Source organism: Salmo trutta, chromosome 3 (genome assembly GCF_901001165.1).
Source record: "Salmo trutta chromosome 3, fSalTru1.1, whole genome shotgun sequence".
Lineage (NCBI taxonomy): Eukaryota > Metazoa > Chordata > Actinopteri > Salmoniformes > Salmonidae > Salmo > Salmo trutta.
Window position 1 is genome coordinate 53283009 of NC_042959.1, and position 16641 is coordinate 53299649.

General features: G+C 42.7%; 1 protein-coding gene across 1 annotated transcript in view; it reads left to right on the forward strand.

Annotated features, from left to right (window-relative positions):
- Window positions 1-16641, forward strand: part of LOC115178475 (synaptic vesicle glycoprotein 2A-like) — a 53784-nt gene that overhangs the window by 26924 nt on the left and 10219 nt on the right. The window contains exons 3-6 of the mRNA XM_029739684.1: window positions 14763-14943; window positions 15446-15597; window positions 15927-16060; window positions 16296-16385. Of these exons, the coding sequence (XP_029595544.1) occupies window positions 14763-14943; window positions 15446-15597; window positions 15927-16060; window positions 16296-16385 (557 nt within the window). The remainder of the gene's footprint in view (window positions 1-14762; window positions 14944-15445; window positions 15598-15926; window positions 16061-16295; window positions 16386-16641) is intronic.

A 16641-nucleotide genomic window follows, 5' to 3' on the forward strand; every position in this document is an offset into this window, starting at 1 on the left:
ATTTATCCCTCTCACTCTCTTTTTTCCCTCTCACTCTTTTTAGCCCTCTCACTCTTTATCCCTCTCACTCTCTTTTTCCCTCTCACTCTATTTAGCACTCTCACTCTCTTGCCCTCTCACTCTATTTAGCCCTCTCATTCTATTTAGCCCTCACTCTATTTAGCCCTCTCACTCTATTTAGCTCTCTCATTCTATTTAGCCCTCACTCTATTTAGCCCTCTCATTCTATTTAGCCCTCACTCTATTTAGCACTCACTCTATTTAGCCCTCACTCTATTTATCCCTCTCACTCTATTTAGCCTTCTCACTCTCTTTTTCCCTCTCACTCTATTTTGTCCTCTCACTCTCTTTAGCCCTCTCACTCTCTTTAGCCCTCTCACTCTATGTATCCCTCTCACTCTATTTAGCACTCTCACTCTCTTGCCCTCTCACTCTATTTAGCCCTCTCATTCTATTTAGCCCTCACTCTATTTAGCCCTCTCATTCTATTTAGCCCTCACTCTATTTAGCCCTCTCATTCCATTTAGCCCTCACTCTATTTAGCCCTCTCACTCTCTTTTCCCCTCTCACTCTCTTTTTCCCTCTCACTCTCTTTAGCCCTCTCACTCTCTTTAGTCCTCTCACTCTCTTTAGTCCTCTCACTCTATTTAGTCCTCTCACTCTCTTTTTCCCTCTCACTCTCTTTATCAGTTTTTGTCTGCATCTCTTTATTCCCTACAAAAGCAAGCTTGAGTTCAAAGAGGAAGCCTATTCAAGGGATACGGGATTTTGACAATGAGGCATGCATGCTAGTAGATACCCATAGACTTCCAATCATTGCACTAACGCTAGTTAGCATTGGCTCGAGAAACTACCTCTAACGTCCTTCATACTGGGCTCCCTAGTGGCGCAGCGGTCTAAGGCACTGCATCTCAGTGCAAGAGGTGTCACTGCAGTCCCTGGTTCGATTCCAGGCTGTATCACATCCGGCCGGGATTGGGAGTCCCATAGGGTGGCGCACAATTGGCCCAACGTCGTCCGAGTTTGGCCGGGGTAGGCCGTCATTGTAAATAAGAATTTGTTCTTAACTGGCTTGCCTAGTTAAATAAAGGTTAAAAAAATGTAATACTGGACACCGAGACATAAAAATGGTATCCACAAGTTCATCTGACGTGAATGACACAAATATTGCTGCCTCAGTTTGTATGATGGCAGTTTGCATATACTCCATAATGTTATGAGGAGTGATCAGATGAATTGCAATTCATTGCAAAGTCCTTCTTTGCCATGCAAATGAACTGAATCCCCAAAAAACATTTCCACTGCATTTCATCCCTGCCACAAAAGGACCAGCTGACATCATGTCAGTGATTCTCTTGTTAACACAGGTGTGAGTGTTGATGAGGACAAGGCTGGAGATCACTCTGTCATGCTGATTGAGTTCGAATAACAGACTGGAAGCTTCAAAAGGAGGGTGGTGCTTGGAATCATTGTTCTTCCTCTATCAATCATGGTTACCTGCAAGGAAACACGTGCCGTCATCATTGCTTTGCACAAAAAGGGCTTCACAGGCAAGGATATTGTTGCCAGTAAGATTGCACCTAAATCAACCATTTATCGGATCATCAAGAACTTCAAGGAGAGCAGTTCAATTGTTGTGGAAGGCTTCAGGGTGCCCAAGAAGGTCCAGTAAGTGTCAGGACCGTCTCCTAAAGTTGATTCAGCTGCGGGATCAGGGCACCACCAGTACAGAGCTTGCTCAGGAATGGCGGCAAGCAGGTGTGAGTGCATCTGCATGCACAGTGAGGCGAAGACTTTTGGAGGATGGCCTGGTGTTAAGAAGGGCAGCAAAGAAGCCACTTCTCTCCAGGAAAAACATCAGGGACAGACTGATATTCTGCAAAAGGTACAGGGATTGGACTGCTGAGGACTGGGTTAAAGTCATTTTCTCTGATGAACCCCTTTCCGATTGTTTGTGGGCATCCGGAAAAAAGTTTGTCCGGAGAAGACAAGGTGAGTGCTACCATCAGTCCTGTGTCATGCCAACAGTAAAGCATCCTGAGACCATTCATGTGTGGGGTTGCTTCTCAGCCAAGGGAGTGGGCTCACTCACAATTTTGCCTAAGAACAACCATGAATAAAGAATGGTACCAACACATCCTTCGAGAGCAACTTCTCCCACCCCATCCAGGAACAGTTTGGTGATGAACAATGCCTTTTCCAGCATGATGGAGCACCTTGCCATAAGGCAAAAGTGATAACTAAGTGGCTCGGGGAACAAAACATCGATATTTTGGGTCCATGGCCAGGAAACTCCCCAGACCTTAATCCCATTGAGAACTTGTGGTCAATCCTCAAGAGGTGGGTGGACAAACAAAAACGCACAAATTCTGACAAACGCCAAGCATTGATTATGCAAGAATGGGCTGCCATCAGTCAGGATGTGGCCCAGAAGTTAATTGACAGCATGCCAGGGCAGATTGAAGAGGTCTTGAAAAAGAAGGGTCAACACTGCAAATATTGACTCTTTGCATCAACTTCATGTAATTGTCAATAAAAGCCTTTGACACTTATGAAATGCTTGTAATTATACTTCAATATTCCATCGTAACAACTGACAAAAATATCTAAAGACACTGAAGCAGCAAACTTTGTGGAATTTAATATTTGTGTCATTCTCAAAACTTTTGCCCACGACTGTAGATAAAGGGCCTCATTGCCAAAATCCATAAGTATCCCTTTAATATAAAATGTTTCCTATGCCACGTTTTCCCCATACTCTTATTATTTTAACACACTTTATATGGGTTTACAGTATCTAAAGGCCTTTAGGATTCACTGCCCATGTAACTACTGAACGCCCCCTTTAATTCTCAAACCATCTCTGAAATCCAAGCCAAATCCTTTTCATGCTTTGGTTCAGGTGTTTTATAGCAGCATATACTGCACACTGGAGACCATAGCATAGGCCCATTAAGAGAATGGTGTGTGCTGTGCGAAGTTACTCATGTGACCATTTCACTTCCTGGGGGACAATGTCCAGTCAGATTCCATGCCTAACACGCCATCTGTCTTTGGCCATTCAGCAAGGACACAATGAACGAGGGCTATGGTCCTAACACATTCCACTCATTCTCCATTTTACTGGCATGCTGTGTTGTGCATGTTTTTATCGATTCATTTTGTTTGTCTTGTTGCTTTTTGTTTGATGTGGGGAGTGAGGTCAGCGTATTGAATGGCATGTTAAAAGGGGTACCATGTTTTTATAGCGCAGCAGGATTGAGAATGGATTCAAACAATCTCTCTCCATCACCATTACGTTCTTCTCTCTTGTTGTTCGGCCAAAAGTCATACTGATCCATATTGATTATTTTGTCAATGGCAGTTTTCGCTCATATTTAGATTTATTCAGTGTCTGATCATCCACATAACACTGACATAGAGATGACTCATTTGACATCCAGTCATGCATGTGTGGGTTATTTTCTAGTCTACATATGGTATGTGTGCATACTTTCGTATGTAATGGATGTGTAGGTATGGACTCCCAGCAGTGACACTCCCCCACATGTGCTCTGGCAGACATATATGCTTGTGTTTGTGTCTGTGTGAACGGCATGTGTGTGGTCTCTGGCTGACAACTGGCTTGCATGTGTATATCTCTCTCTTTCTCTCTTTCTCTCTCTCTCGCTCTCTCTCTCTCTCTCTCTCTCTCTTTCTCTGTCTCTTTGTCCCTCACTGGGTCTCTGTACATGCTGTGTTGGGGGAGCCAGTATGGAAACAAGGCCCTTGGTCTCTCCCCTGTTACACAACATGCCTGACTCGTGCTGGAGTGCTTCTCTCATGTATGCCACTGTGCCGCCCAGGGGTCCTAGTGTCCTCGCTGTTCCCTCCTCCCTGCCTTGTATTAGTAGGCAGAATATACCGCTGTTAGTGTTGTCAGAGAGCCAGTCTCTTTTACCTGATGCACTCTGGCGGAACCACACAGTGTGTGCGTGTGTGTGCGCGTGCGCGTGTGCGTGTGCGTGTGTGTGTGTGTATGATAATGACCATAATATATTCACCCCTGCTGCACCCATCCAGCAGCAGTAAGGATCCACATTAGTCAATTGGAAATCGTGACACTCTGCTTGGAACATCCATTTTTTTTCATGAAAGACAGAAAGGTACATAGCTACAGATGCATCGTTACATTTCTCTGTATAGAACGCAAATGGTAGAATCTTTGGGTGCCATTTTACAGTGGTACTGTCTGCCGCTCAGCAAGAGATTTCTGGAGATGAAGCTGTAAGATTTCACTGTCAGACAGATTTAACACAGCTGAGCAGATACCCTTCATTTAAACTGACAAGCAATATCAAGACTCATTGTGTCTTGTTGACAATGTGGTTATATTTAAACCGTTAGTCATGGTGCCTTTTCTCTTTCTCACGTTTTCAAGGTGGATGTTAACATAGCCATAACCTTGGGAAAATTCACATTGTCCCCTTTGGTCTTTTCATTGTGTGCTTGTCTCTTGTTTTCAGATAGCTCGGCTGGTAGCCCTGAGGGTAAAGAGAACCTTTCTCTCCCGGTGTCTCCTTGGCCTTTCGATAAACGTGGCACCAACTGCTTAGTATATCAACAGAAGGGTGGGACAGATGGGAGAGAGGGATGAGTAAAAAAGGGCTGGACCATGACAGCAGAGCAGAGCTGTGTCTGTTTTACTCAGCAAAGGAAGGAGGAACATAGTTAGCATTTAAGGGACTGTTAAGGCAGTGTGTTAGCATATTAGCAATGGAAGATGTAGGGCTTTTTAGCAAAGGTAGAGTCATGTTAGCATTTAGTGATGCATGATGGATGTAGTAGTGTATTCGAAAACGATCTTAGCATTGGCAGTATTATATTAGCATTTAGGATATTTTGTGAGGGAACAGAATGTCCTATGTTTAGTGTTTTTAGCAAAGGCGCAACATCACCATTTTAACAATGTACAGCAAAGTAGGAAGCTTTTTAGCTTTTGCAAAGAAACATTAATGACACCATGATAGATTTACTGCTTTTTTACGAGGGGACAGAATTTGTGAGAGCAGTAGCATTTTGACTGTAATGGTGGTGGTCAAGTAAATCAACTGGAACAATGCTCTCTACTCTATGAAGGATCCTCTGCCCCTGGCTCACTCAAAAAAGCCCTGTGCGCTCTCGCAGAAAGGGAAACATGGCTATTAATAGCACCCCCCCCCCCCCCCCCCACACACACACACACACACACACTCCTCCATAGCCCTGAAGCCTCAGTCAGCTCTGTCACCGTGCTGTAGCTCACAGATTGTGGACTCCCTCCTCTCATCACTCTCTCTTCTCCTCTCCCCTCCCCACATCCTATTTTCTCTTTTGAATCAGGTGGAGCTCAGCTGTCTGGAAGGCTCCTCCTACCTCTCTCTCCCTCTCTCTCTCTCTCTCTCTCTCTCTGACACTCTTTCTCCCTTCTCTCTCTCTCTCTCTCTCTCTCTCTCTGACACTCTCTCTCTCTTTCCCTCTCTCTCTCTCTCTCTCTCCCTTCTCTCTCGCTCTCTCTCTCTGACACTCTCTCTCCCTTCTCTCTCTCTCTCTCTCTGACACTCTCTCTCCCTTCTCTCTCTCTCTCTCTCTCTCTCTCTCTCTCTCTCTCTCTCTCTCTCTCTCTCTCTCTCTCTCTCTAACTGCCTCCCATGTGAGTCTCCACTACTGTTTCCGTGGGCCTCTTGGGTACAGTAAACAGATTCAATTTTGGTTAGCAACAGCACTCAGGGTTGGCAGAATTATAACAGACCACCATTGGATGCAAGCCGGCACGACAGAATTCATATCGTAATAAACTCACTCAATTACGCATGGATGAAAAATAAACATCAGCGATGTTTATGAGTACTACAGTAATCTACTGTAAGTTTCATCATGGGATCCGTAGCCAATAAGCCAGCATTTGTAAAATGCCTAATTTGAAATATGGAAGGGGTATCATGGCAGAATTCACAAGCCATTTGTGAATACCTCCTCAACTATAGCATTTTTTTTGTGAGTGTGGATGTTTTATACAGTTGCCATCGGCAACCATTTATTTTAAAATTGCAAATAATTTATTTTGTCAGATCTTCTATTTCAGACCTTGGGTTGGCGTTTTAATATTCTCCCACTGTATTAGTAATAAAAGGCCTGTAGATGTATTTTTCAGGCCGTGTCAGACTGACTCAATTCACCAGGAACAATCTCTCACAACATTAAAAGATAAAGCATTTATCACACCCTATGTGATTTCCTCTGTGGCTGGGCTATTGCATTCCGGCCAGTCCCTGGGATGTGATGCTGACTGTGGCTGCGATAGCCTTGGTGGCTAACTTAACGACAGAAATACAGATATAGAGATTGAGGCTGCGTCCCGAATGGCACCCTATTCCGTATTTAGTGCACTACTTTTGACCAGAGCCCTATGACCAAAGCCCTATAGGCCCTGGTCAAAATAAGTGCATTATACAGGAAGTAGGGTACCATTTGTGAAGCACAGAGTGATACATTGAGTGCTAGGGTAGATTGAGGATCAGCACCACGGACAGCTCCCCCAGCAGAGCTCTGCCCCCCCTATAGGCCAGGGAAGAGAGGGAGAGTGTGGCACAGGCCACTGGCTGCCACTGCTACTGCATTGCGGCGATGGCTTTCAAGCTCAGTCATCATCACCAGCTCCCTCCTGCCACTCAGGCCTATTGTTAAGGCGGAGGACACACGGCGGCGTTGACAGCTGCCTCTCTACACCGTCGCTGCACACACAGAGATAGAGAGGTCTCGTACACACCTCCTAGCAAGAGGAAGAAAGTCACCTTCAGACATTGTAGACATTGTACAAGACACACATGCGTACAAACAGAAAATCACCTTAAGTGTAATTTCGGGCACTGCAATAATTTATCTCTCACACAAACACACACACACACACACACAGCTGAAGGGGAAGGCGGTGGGACACCCAACCTCACACAGGTCTCTGACTCACCAACAACACAATGCTTCTGTACTGTTAGTCTTGGTACCATGAAAGTGCTATTTCAACATTAGCTAACACTGACCCTGCATTCACCAGAGCTCCAACACTAATTAGCTTTCTAGCCTTAGTGATGGATTAGCACAGCTGATATTACAGATCCCTTGAACCCATTGTGGGCTTGTTGGCTTATCGGTGTGAATGGGCCCATGGTGTGTTATTATCTGCCAGGCCAACACTGGCTGTGCCACTTAGCAGCATTAGGGCTGTGTTACTGTTCTATTGTGATTTGGTGCATTCACTGTGATCGCCATTGTGTGGCGATCACAGTGAATGGCTGCCATCCACAAAATGGCTGCCATCCATCATCCTCATACAATGTACAGCTTTGAGACATAGTGAGAATGCTAAATATCTTAAATTCATTATGACTACAGAAATCATTTCTCAATGACATGGTAAGTCCAATAACAGTTAAAACATGATCAAGAGCTTTTTATTCTCTTCATCCAAGTTACATTTTTTTTACAATCGCTAGGACCCATTTCTCAATACTTAGGTCACTTTTTCAAAACTCTTCACACAGTGAACATAACAGCAGTCCATGTAGGCTGAACTATGGATCATTTTTCATTGCTTCGGCACAAAATGCATTCAATGACTACATCTTTCAATTTTCATGAACTCTTTTCTCACTCAGACACAACCACCACCAAAACTCTATGTACCTACAGGCCAATTTGCACATGTTTACATACTCTTTTCAAAACTGTTAAACTTAAGTTCAAAACCTAAAATAACACAAAATTGAATAAGACATAAATTTGCTACATTTCTACAGTAATGCCGTATTGAAATATATTCAAAATCTAAAAAATTAAATACTATCAAAACAATTAGACCAACCACAGCTGATTCCCATTGTAGCTGAACACCTGCCCAGGTGTTAGTCTTTTAATTACATTACCATCTATACAAAAGGGGACATCTTAGGAATAATGCTGTACTATAATGTAAACATGGACCCAGCCAGAGATAGAGAAGTGGCTGACAGAGGAAGAAGAGTGGCTGGGAGAGGGAGAGGAGTACGTACGTGTGGTGGAAGAAGACTGAGAGGAAGATCAAGAGCTGTAGTCTCAGATGAGATTATGGCTACTATAATTGATCATGTAATAAATCATGATCTATCAATGAGAGAGGCTGGTCTGAGAGTGCAGCCAAATCTGCAACGCTCAACAGTGGCATCTATTCTGAGAAATTTCCGGCAAAACAACAGGTAAGATGTGCATTCTGCAAGGGCGTCTGACTGAACTGCACATTACAGAAGTAAATTGAGCAAAGCCTCCAAACCTACTTGTGAGTAATTGTAATTGTTTTGAGCCATACAACACCGAGCATCTCGTTTCATTCCTGGGTGACCTCTATGGAAGGGTTGTGCCAGGTGAGGAAAGGGTTGCAACCCCATAGAGGAATTATTTTCCTCATGGAGGTGGAAGGTTTATGACCACCATCCACATGATCAAATGTCCCTCCTGGATGCAATGAATGCTGGATGCCTGGACATATCTGCAGAAGATTGCCAGGGATGGACCAGGCATGCCAAAAGATTCTTTCCTAGGTGTATTGCCCAAGATGACATAAGATGTGACGTGGATGAGAAACTGTGGCCAAATGCATAAGACAGGGTTGACTAGTATTGCTACTGTATCTGTATCGGTAGATGGTGTATATACAAATTATTGTATTTTGGAATCACTCAATGCTATAAAATGACATAAAACATATTGAAGCACATTGCATCATGTCTGATACATTCCTGTAACATATACTGCAGTGAATTCTAAACAGGAGAGAGGTGTCATTATTGTTTTGTAAAGAAAACATTGTGTAACGCTACCTGTTGTTAGTGTTGTTTAGGTCATTTTCTTATGAGTGACAACGTGTGCTTGTTGGGTGACAACCTTTGCTAGTGTTATGGAAGAACGAGTTGATTTGAGACATGTATGAAGTGTTTTGGTAGTTTTAGGGCATTTTGAACGGGAAATGAACTGCTGTGCCAAGCTGAAAGTTAGTTAGGAGAACTGTGTGAAGAGTTTTGAAAAAGGGACCTAAGTATTGAGAAATGGGTCCTAGCGATTGTAAAAATTTTAAAAATTACATTAGAATCAATCCGCTTCAGTAACAAGCAGCCAAAAAGCTCTCCGCACCGCACAGAGAGAGGAAATATTCAAACACAGACATCCCCGCGCCAGACAGCCAGAGAGAACAGAACGCATTCCTATTTCAGTCAGATCAATCACACCCACTATCTCGTGTCATTGGGTGCTTAGCGAATGCCATCGCTACGGACAGGAAGTCAATGGGGTTGAAAGAGAGAGATAGATTGTGTGTGTGTGTGTGTGTGTGTGTGTGTGTGTGTGTGTGTGTGTGTGTGTGTGTGTGTGTGTGTGTGTGTGTGTGTGTGTGTGTGAGAGAGAGAGAGTGTGTGTATGCCAAGCTTTGCTCTCGCCAACAGGCTGGTGTGTCTGTGTGTGTGAGTCATCGTGTCGGTGTATTTACACCACTGAGGTATAATAAGAACTTGGGACTGTATGTCTGTGGTATACACACATGCTACAGACATACAGTACATACACGTGGGTCTGCATTGATGTCTGTGGTATGTGTGTGCACACTTGTGCTTGTGAGAGAGCAGTTAAGAGTGTTGGGCCAGTAACCGAAAAGGTAGCTGTTTCAAATCCCCTCGACGACTAGGTGAAAAATCTGTCCAGGTGCCCTTGAGCAAGACACTTAACCCTAATTGCTCCTGTAAGTCGCTCTGGATAAGAGCATCTGCTAAATGACTAAAATGTAAAAAGAAGGAGAATCCTTTAGCATATCTCACTCACCATTGACTTGGATTTGCTTATGCTGTATAATATACTGTAGGAGTTTATGTGTCTTTAAATATTTTTTTATATACAGTACAAGTCAAAAGTTTGGACACACCTACTTCTTTATTTTTACTATTTTCAACATTGTAGGATAATAGTGAAGACATAAACTATGAAGTAACACATATGGAATCATGTAGTAACCAAAAAAGTGTTAAAGTAATTAAAATATATTTTAGATTTTAGATTATTTAAAGTAGCCATCCTTTGCCTTGATGACAGCTTTGCACACTCTTGGCATTCTCTCAACCAGCTTCATGAGGAATGCTTGTCCAACAGTCTTGAAGGAGTTCCCACATATGCTGAGCACTTGTTGGCTGCTTTTCCTTCACTGTGCGGTCCAACTCATCCCAAACCATATTAATTGGGTTGAGGTTGTGTGATTGTGGAGGCCAGGTCATCTGATGCAGCACTCCATCACTCTCATTATTGGTCAAATAGCCCTTACACAGCCTGGAGGTGTGTTGGGTCATTGTCCTGTTGAAAAAACAAATGATAATCCCACTAAGCGCAAACCAGATGGGATGACGTATCGCTGCAGATTGCTGTGGTAGCCATGCTGTTTAAGTGTGCCTTGAATTCTAAATAAATCACAGACCATGTCACCAGCGAAGCAACCCCACACCATCACACCTCCTCCTCTATGCTTCACGGTGGGAACCACACATGCGGAGATCATCCATTCAACTACTCTGCATTTCACAAAGACACGGCAGTTGGAATAAAAATCTCAAATTTGGACTCATCAGACCAAAGGACAAATTTCCACCGTTCTAATGTCCATTGCTCGTGTTTCTTGGCCCAAGCAAGTCTCTTCTTATTATTGGTTTCCTTTAGTAGTGGTTTCTTTGCAGCAATTCAACCACAAAGGCCTGATTCACGCAGTCTCCTCTGAACAGATGTGAGATGTGTCTGTTATTTGAACTCTGTGACGCAGGGTACCCTAGTGGTTAGAGCATTGGACTAGTAACCAAAAGGTTTCAAGATCAAATCGCCAAGCTGACAAGGTAAAAATCTGTCATTCTGCCCCTGAACAAGGCAGTTAACCCACTGTTCCTAGGCTGTCATTGAAAATAAGAATTTGTTCTTAACTGACTTTCCTAGTTAAATAAAAAGGCTGGTAACTCTAGTGAACGTATCCTCTGCAGCAGAGGTAACTCTGGGTCTTCCTTTCCTGTGGCGGTCCTTATGAGAGCCAGTTTCATCATAGCGCTTGATGGTTTTTGCGACTGCACTTGAAGAAACTTTCTTGAAATATTCCATATTGACTGACCTTCTTGTCTTAAAGTAATGATGTTATTTCTATGTAAAATATTCTGTAACAAGTGTTGTTTTTGTGCTCAATGGTGGATCTATTCATAATTATTTAAGATTTGCTTATTTGAGCTTTTCTTGATATTATGGACTTTGTCTTTTACCAAATAGGGCTATCTTCTGTATACCACCCCTACCTTGTCACAACACAACTGATTGGCTCAAACACATTAAGAAGGAAATAAATTAACTTTTAACAAGGCACACCTGTTAATTGAAATGCATTACAGGTGACTACCTCATGAAACTGGTTGAGAGAATGCCAAGTGTGTGCAAAGCTGTCATCAAGGCAAATGGTGGCTACTTTTAAGAATCTCAAATATAAAATATATTTTGATTTGTTTAAGACTTTTTTGGTTACTACATTATTCCATATGTGTTATTTCATAGTTTTGATGTCTTCACTATTTCTCTACAATGTATAAAATAGTAAAAAATAAAGATAATCCCTGGAATGAGTAGGTGTGTCCAAACCTTTGACTGGTACTGTATACTGGTCTGGAAAATCTGTGTACAAGTGTGTACAAAACATTTGGAATACCTTCCTAATATTGAGTTGCTACCCCCTTTGCCCTCTAAACTGCCTCAATTTGTCGGGGCATGGACTCTACAAGGAGTCGAAAACATTCAATAGGGAAGCTGGCCCATGTTGACTCCAATGCTTCCTACAGTTGTGTCAAGTTGGCAGAATGTTTTTTGGGTGGTGGACCATTCTTGATACACACGGGAAACTGTTGATCTTGAAAAACTCAGCAGCATTACAGTTCTGACACACTCAAACCGGTGCGCCTGACACCTACTACCATACCCCGTTCAAAGGCACTTATAAATCTTTTGTCTTGCCCATTCAACCTCCACGGCTAAGAACTGTATCCAGGAGCTTTGCTTTGCTTCGTGCATAAGAACAGCCCTTAGCCGTGGTATATTGGTTAAATAAAGGTGAAATAAAACATACCACACCCCCTAGTGCCTTATTGCTTAATTATACAACAGGTAGATTGGAATTCCCATTGTTAGAGACGGAACATTCATAAAAAGTACCCTTGTTTACATTGTTACCTAGCAACGCACTACTCCGACTACTTTTACAGATCCACTGTTTCATCTGTCCCGCCATGCAATTTATAAACTTGATCTCCACTGTAAAAAGCATCTTGACATTATCTCTGACATTTGCAACATTGTTGCAATATTGAAATTCGATCTCCACTGTGTCCCATTATAATGAACGTATCAGGAGTCAGAATGAGACCGACAGGCAGCTTTTCTCAGCCAGTCAAAATAACGAATCGGAATCATTTTTATGGCCATATTCAAAGAAATGTCAATAGAAAAACAGGTAAAACAAAATGCAGCTAGTTTGCTGTCTTTCCAGCTTGAGTCTGAAGTGATTGTGCTAGCTGTGTAGTTGGCTAGCTAGCAGAGGGAAGAGCCTCCATAACAACCATTTTTGTTTGCCATAGCAACCTGCAAAGTTCTAGAACTATCAACCAGCACTTGGGTAGTTTTGCTTTCCATGGCAGTCAATACGAATATAACTAACAACCAGAGAATGCCTGGAATTGCACTTGACAACCAGTGTTAGTGAATGTAGCATCACGTTTTGTAAAGAAATACCTGGTTTGGGAAATAATCTTGCTTTTTAGCACTGGTAACCCGAGTCCATGTGTTATACATTTTTTTATCTTGGCTGTGGTGGTCAGCTCGGCTTCTCCTCATGGCTATGAACACGTCTCATGTATTATTGCTTAAATATAGAAAACTCTCATTGAAGAAAAAGTTTGACCGATTAAAAGAATGTCTTCAGATTTGTCATCAGTAAGCTCAGAAAACAAGTGTACTAAAGGAAATTATACATTTCCGTTATGGACATGAATGGGTTAAGGAAGTGGTGATGGTGCTGTCTAGTGGCAACCAGTTTTGACATGTTGGTGGTTAGATTAAGGACGTGTCATTTCACTGAGATGTATTTAATCATTTCATTTATCACTATCTTCCACAGTATTCATGTAAGCATTTCGCCTGTCACTTTTTTGCAATATAACTTCAGTTTCTTCACATCTGGGGCCTTATGTGTCAAACATCTCAGAGTTGGATTGCTGATTTAGGACAGTTTTGTATTTAGATAAAATGATTACGATTACATGGACGGGGGGACTTGATCCTAGATCAGCACCCATTCAGGTGTAGGATCTTAATTTGAGCCAGTTTGCTAAAGCACCCTGCAGCAACAGGAGATGTGAATTATTATGTGGATTATAATTAATGCACATTTTTTGTAGGGGTTGATACATTTTAAGCAAGGGAAAATCAAGTCTGAAAGTATTTTAAAGTGGGAAATGAAACTCTAATCTTCAGAAGCCTTTTTAAACCTCAAATGCACTACGCATTTTTTATTTTCTGCATTGCAGGAAAGTTCTCCTGCAACAGGGTGATCAAATGAAGATCCTACACCTGTATTCTGAGACGCTTGACACATAATAATGTTAAAAGTATATAACATTCTTTAATACATTTTTTTGTGGTACAAGAAGCCATTGTATATCTGTACGATGAGACTGCCTAATTTTTATTTATTTTTTATTTTACCTTTATTTAACTAGGCAAGTCAGTTAAGAACAAATTCTTATTTTCAATGACGGTCTAGGAACAGTGGGTTAACTGCCTTGTTCAGGGGCAGAATGACAGATTTTTACCTTGTCAGCTTGGGGATTCAATTTTGTAACCTTTTGGTTACTGGCCCAACGCTCTAACCACTAAGGATTGCTTGGAAATCTATCGAGAGCTAAACAGAATTAAATATCAATGAATGTATTGATCCATACAATAGAAATAGAATGAATACAATAATGAGCTTGAAAGCTCTAACCCTGGCAATTTGACTGGGAAACTCATGGGTACACTCGCAATGGCTGCCTGGTATTGTGATGCAATCATTTCCATGGTAATGTAGAATGTTCATTCACACGATGCTAACTGATGTGGCTCATGCAATGGAATACATTTTTTGTAATGTCAGTTGAGTTGAGTCAATAAATCACAGCAGAGACTAATGGGTACACTTCCTGCTTTTACTTCCTGATTTGCTCCTATGGGTATACTCGCAATGGCTGCCAGTCCACCTATTACACCATTATTGACTTGAATGGGGACGCCCGTTCTATCCATTCTATTTCTATGATCCATACACTCTTGTAAAAATAGGTGCTAAAGGGGTTCTTCGGCTGTTCCCATAGGAGAACCATTTGAAAAATTATTTTTGTTTCCAGGTAGAACCCTTTACACAGTGGGTTCTACATGGACCAGAAAATAGTTCTACCTGGAACCAAAAAGGTTTCTCCTATGGGGACAGTGAAAGAACCATTTTGGAACTCTTTTTTATAATAACCCTGATAGGTATTAATATATTTTCCTTCCCTCTCTCTCCCCCTCCATCCCTATATTCTCTCTCACCTTTTCTCCTGTCTTTTTCTCTCTCTCTCCTTTGTTCTCCTTCCCACTCCCCCACCCCTTCTCTCTCTCTCCCTCTCTCCCTCTCTCAGGTCTTATTGTGTACCTGGGGATGATGGTGGGGGCCTTCCTGTGGGGCGGCCTGGCCGACCGGATCGGACGGCGACAGACCCTCCTCATTTCTCTCTCCATCAACAGCGTGTTTGCCTTCTTCTCCTCCTTCGTTCAAGGATACAGCTCCTTCCTTTTATGCCGTCTGCTCTCCGGCGTGGGGTAAGGAAGGACGCTGTGTCACACACCACTTCTCCTCTGAGAACGACTCGGCTATAAATACTAGTGCCGACTGTAAATGATCCCAAAATGAATGTACCCCGCAATGACTCCCAAAGCTGGAAGTCTGGAAGCGATCCAAGCTTGGTTAAATCAACTGGATGAAATGTGTATAAAGCCTGTCTATTATTGATGTTGATCATGTTATTATGCTGGCACAGATTATTGAAATGGTTTAATATGCTGAAGAGACACTTTATTTCCTCTCTCTCTCTGTCTCTGTTTTTCTCTTTCTCTCTCGCTCTCTCTCTTTCTCTTTCTTTCATCGCCTGTCTTCATAACTCTCCCTTCCCCCTCCTCTCTTCTTCCACATTTTTGCTCTGTCATCCCTGTCCCTCGCTCACTCTTTCTCAATGTCTCATCCCCTCTCACTCTCCTCTTGTGTTTTCCTGGCCCCTCTCTGTCTCTCTCTCCCTCTCTCTCCCTCTCTCCCTCCCTCTCCCAGCATCGGTGGTTCCATCCCCATCGTGTTCTCCTACTACTCTGAGTTCCTGGCCCAGGAGAAGAGAGGAGAGCACCTCAGCTGGCTCTGCATGTTCTGGATGATCGGTGGCATCTACGCCTCTGCCATGGCCTGGGCCATCATCCCCCACTATGGTGAGAAATGTCAATTAACCAATCAACCAACCAGTCAATCAGTCAATGAATCAATCAACAAATTAGTGAGTCGGTTGGGAGGTTGTTCGTCGGTCAATAAGTCAGTTCATTTCTACCACCCGAGTGAAATTTGGTTTCCAAGCAAGGATTACACATACTGTACATTTAAAGACAATTGAATACACACAATTTATACACAGAGAAACAATCATCATATTTTTTGTTATGCTCCTATCAAACATGGATGCATATGCTTATCGTCCTGTATACTGCTGTCTGGTATGACCCTTGTACCATAGTTCTTCAACCTCTTTATGTCCCTGTTCTAGGCTGGAGTTTCCAGATGGGCTCTGCGTACCAGTTCCACAGCTGGCGTGTGTTTGTGTTGGTGTGTGCCTTCCCCTCTGTGGCAGCCATCTCTGCCCTCACCACAATGCCCGAGAGCCCACGCTTCTTCCTGGAGGTCAATCCACCAACCACCAATCAAAATATAACAAAAATAGTAGCTACCCAAGGCATTGTTTATCATCTTGGGTTTAACTCGGGAATTACTGCTGTGTTTGAATATCATGACACCTACAGTAGCTACCTTCATCATACACCTGCTGGGATCCTGATTACCCTGACAAATATACTATAATGAGTTCCTATTTATTTAGCTATTCATTAGACAAATATGTCTGTCTTGTCTGTTGTAGAATGGGAAACACGATGAGGCTTGGATGATTCTGAAACAGGTCCATGACACCAACATGAGGGCGAAGGGCTACCCAGAGAGGGTCTTCTCTGTGAGTGACACACACACACACACACACACACACACACACACACACACACACACACACACACACACACACACACACACACACACACACACACACACACACACAGTACATCCATCCTAAACTACTATCAAACCCCTATCAGACACATCTAGTCTGTGAAGTGAAGCAGTCTTTTATTCAGAGGAAAGAAATGAGGGGACATTTTTATATTCATTTATCATCTTGCAATTACTGCCTCTGAGCAAACACAGCCTCGCTC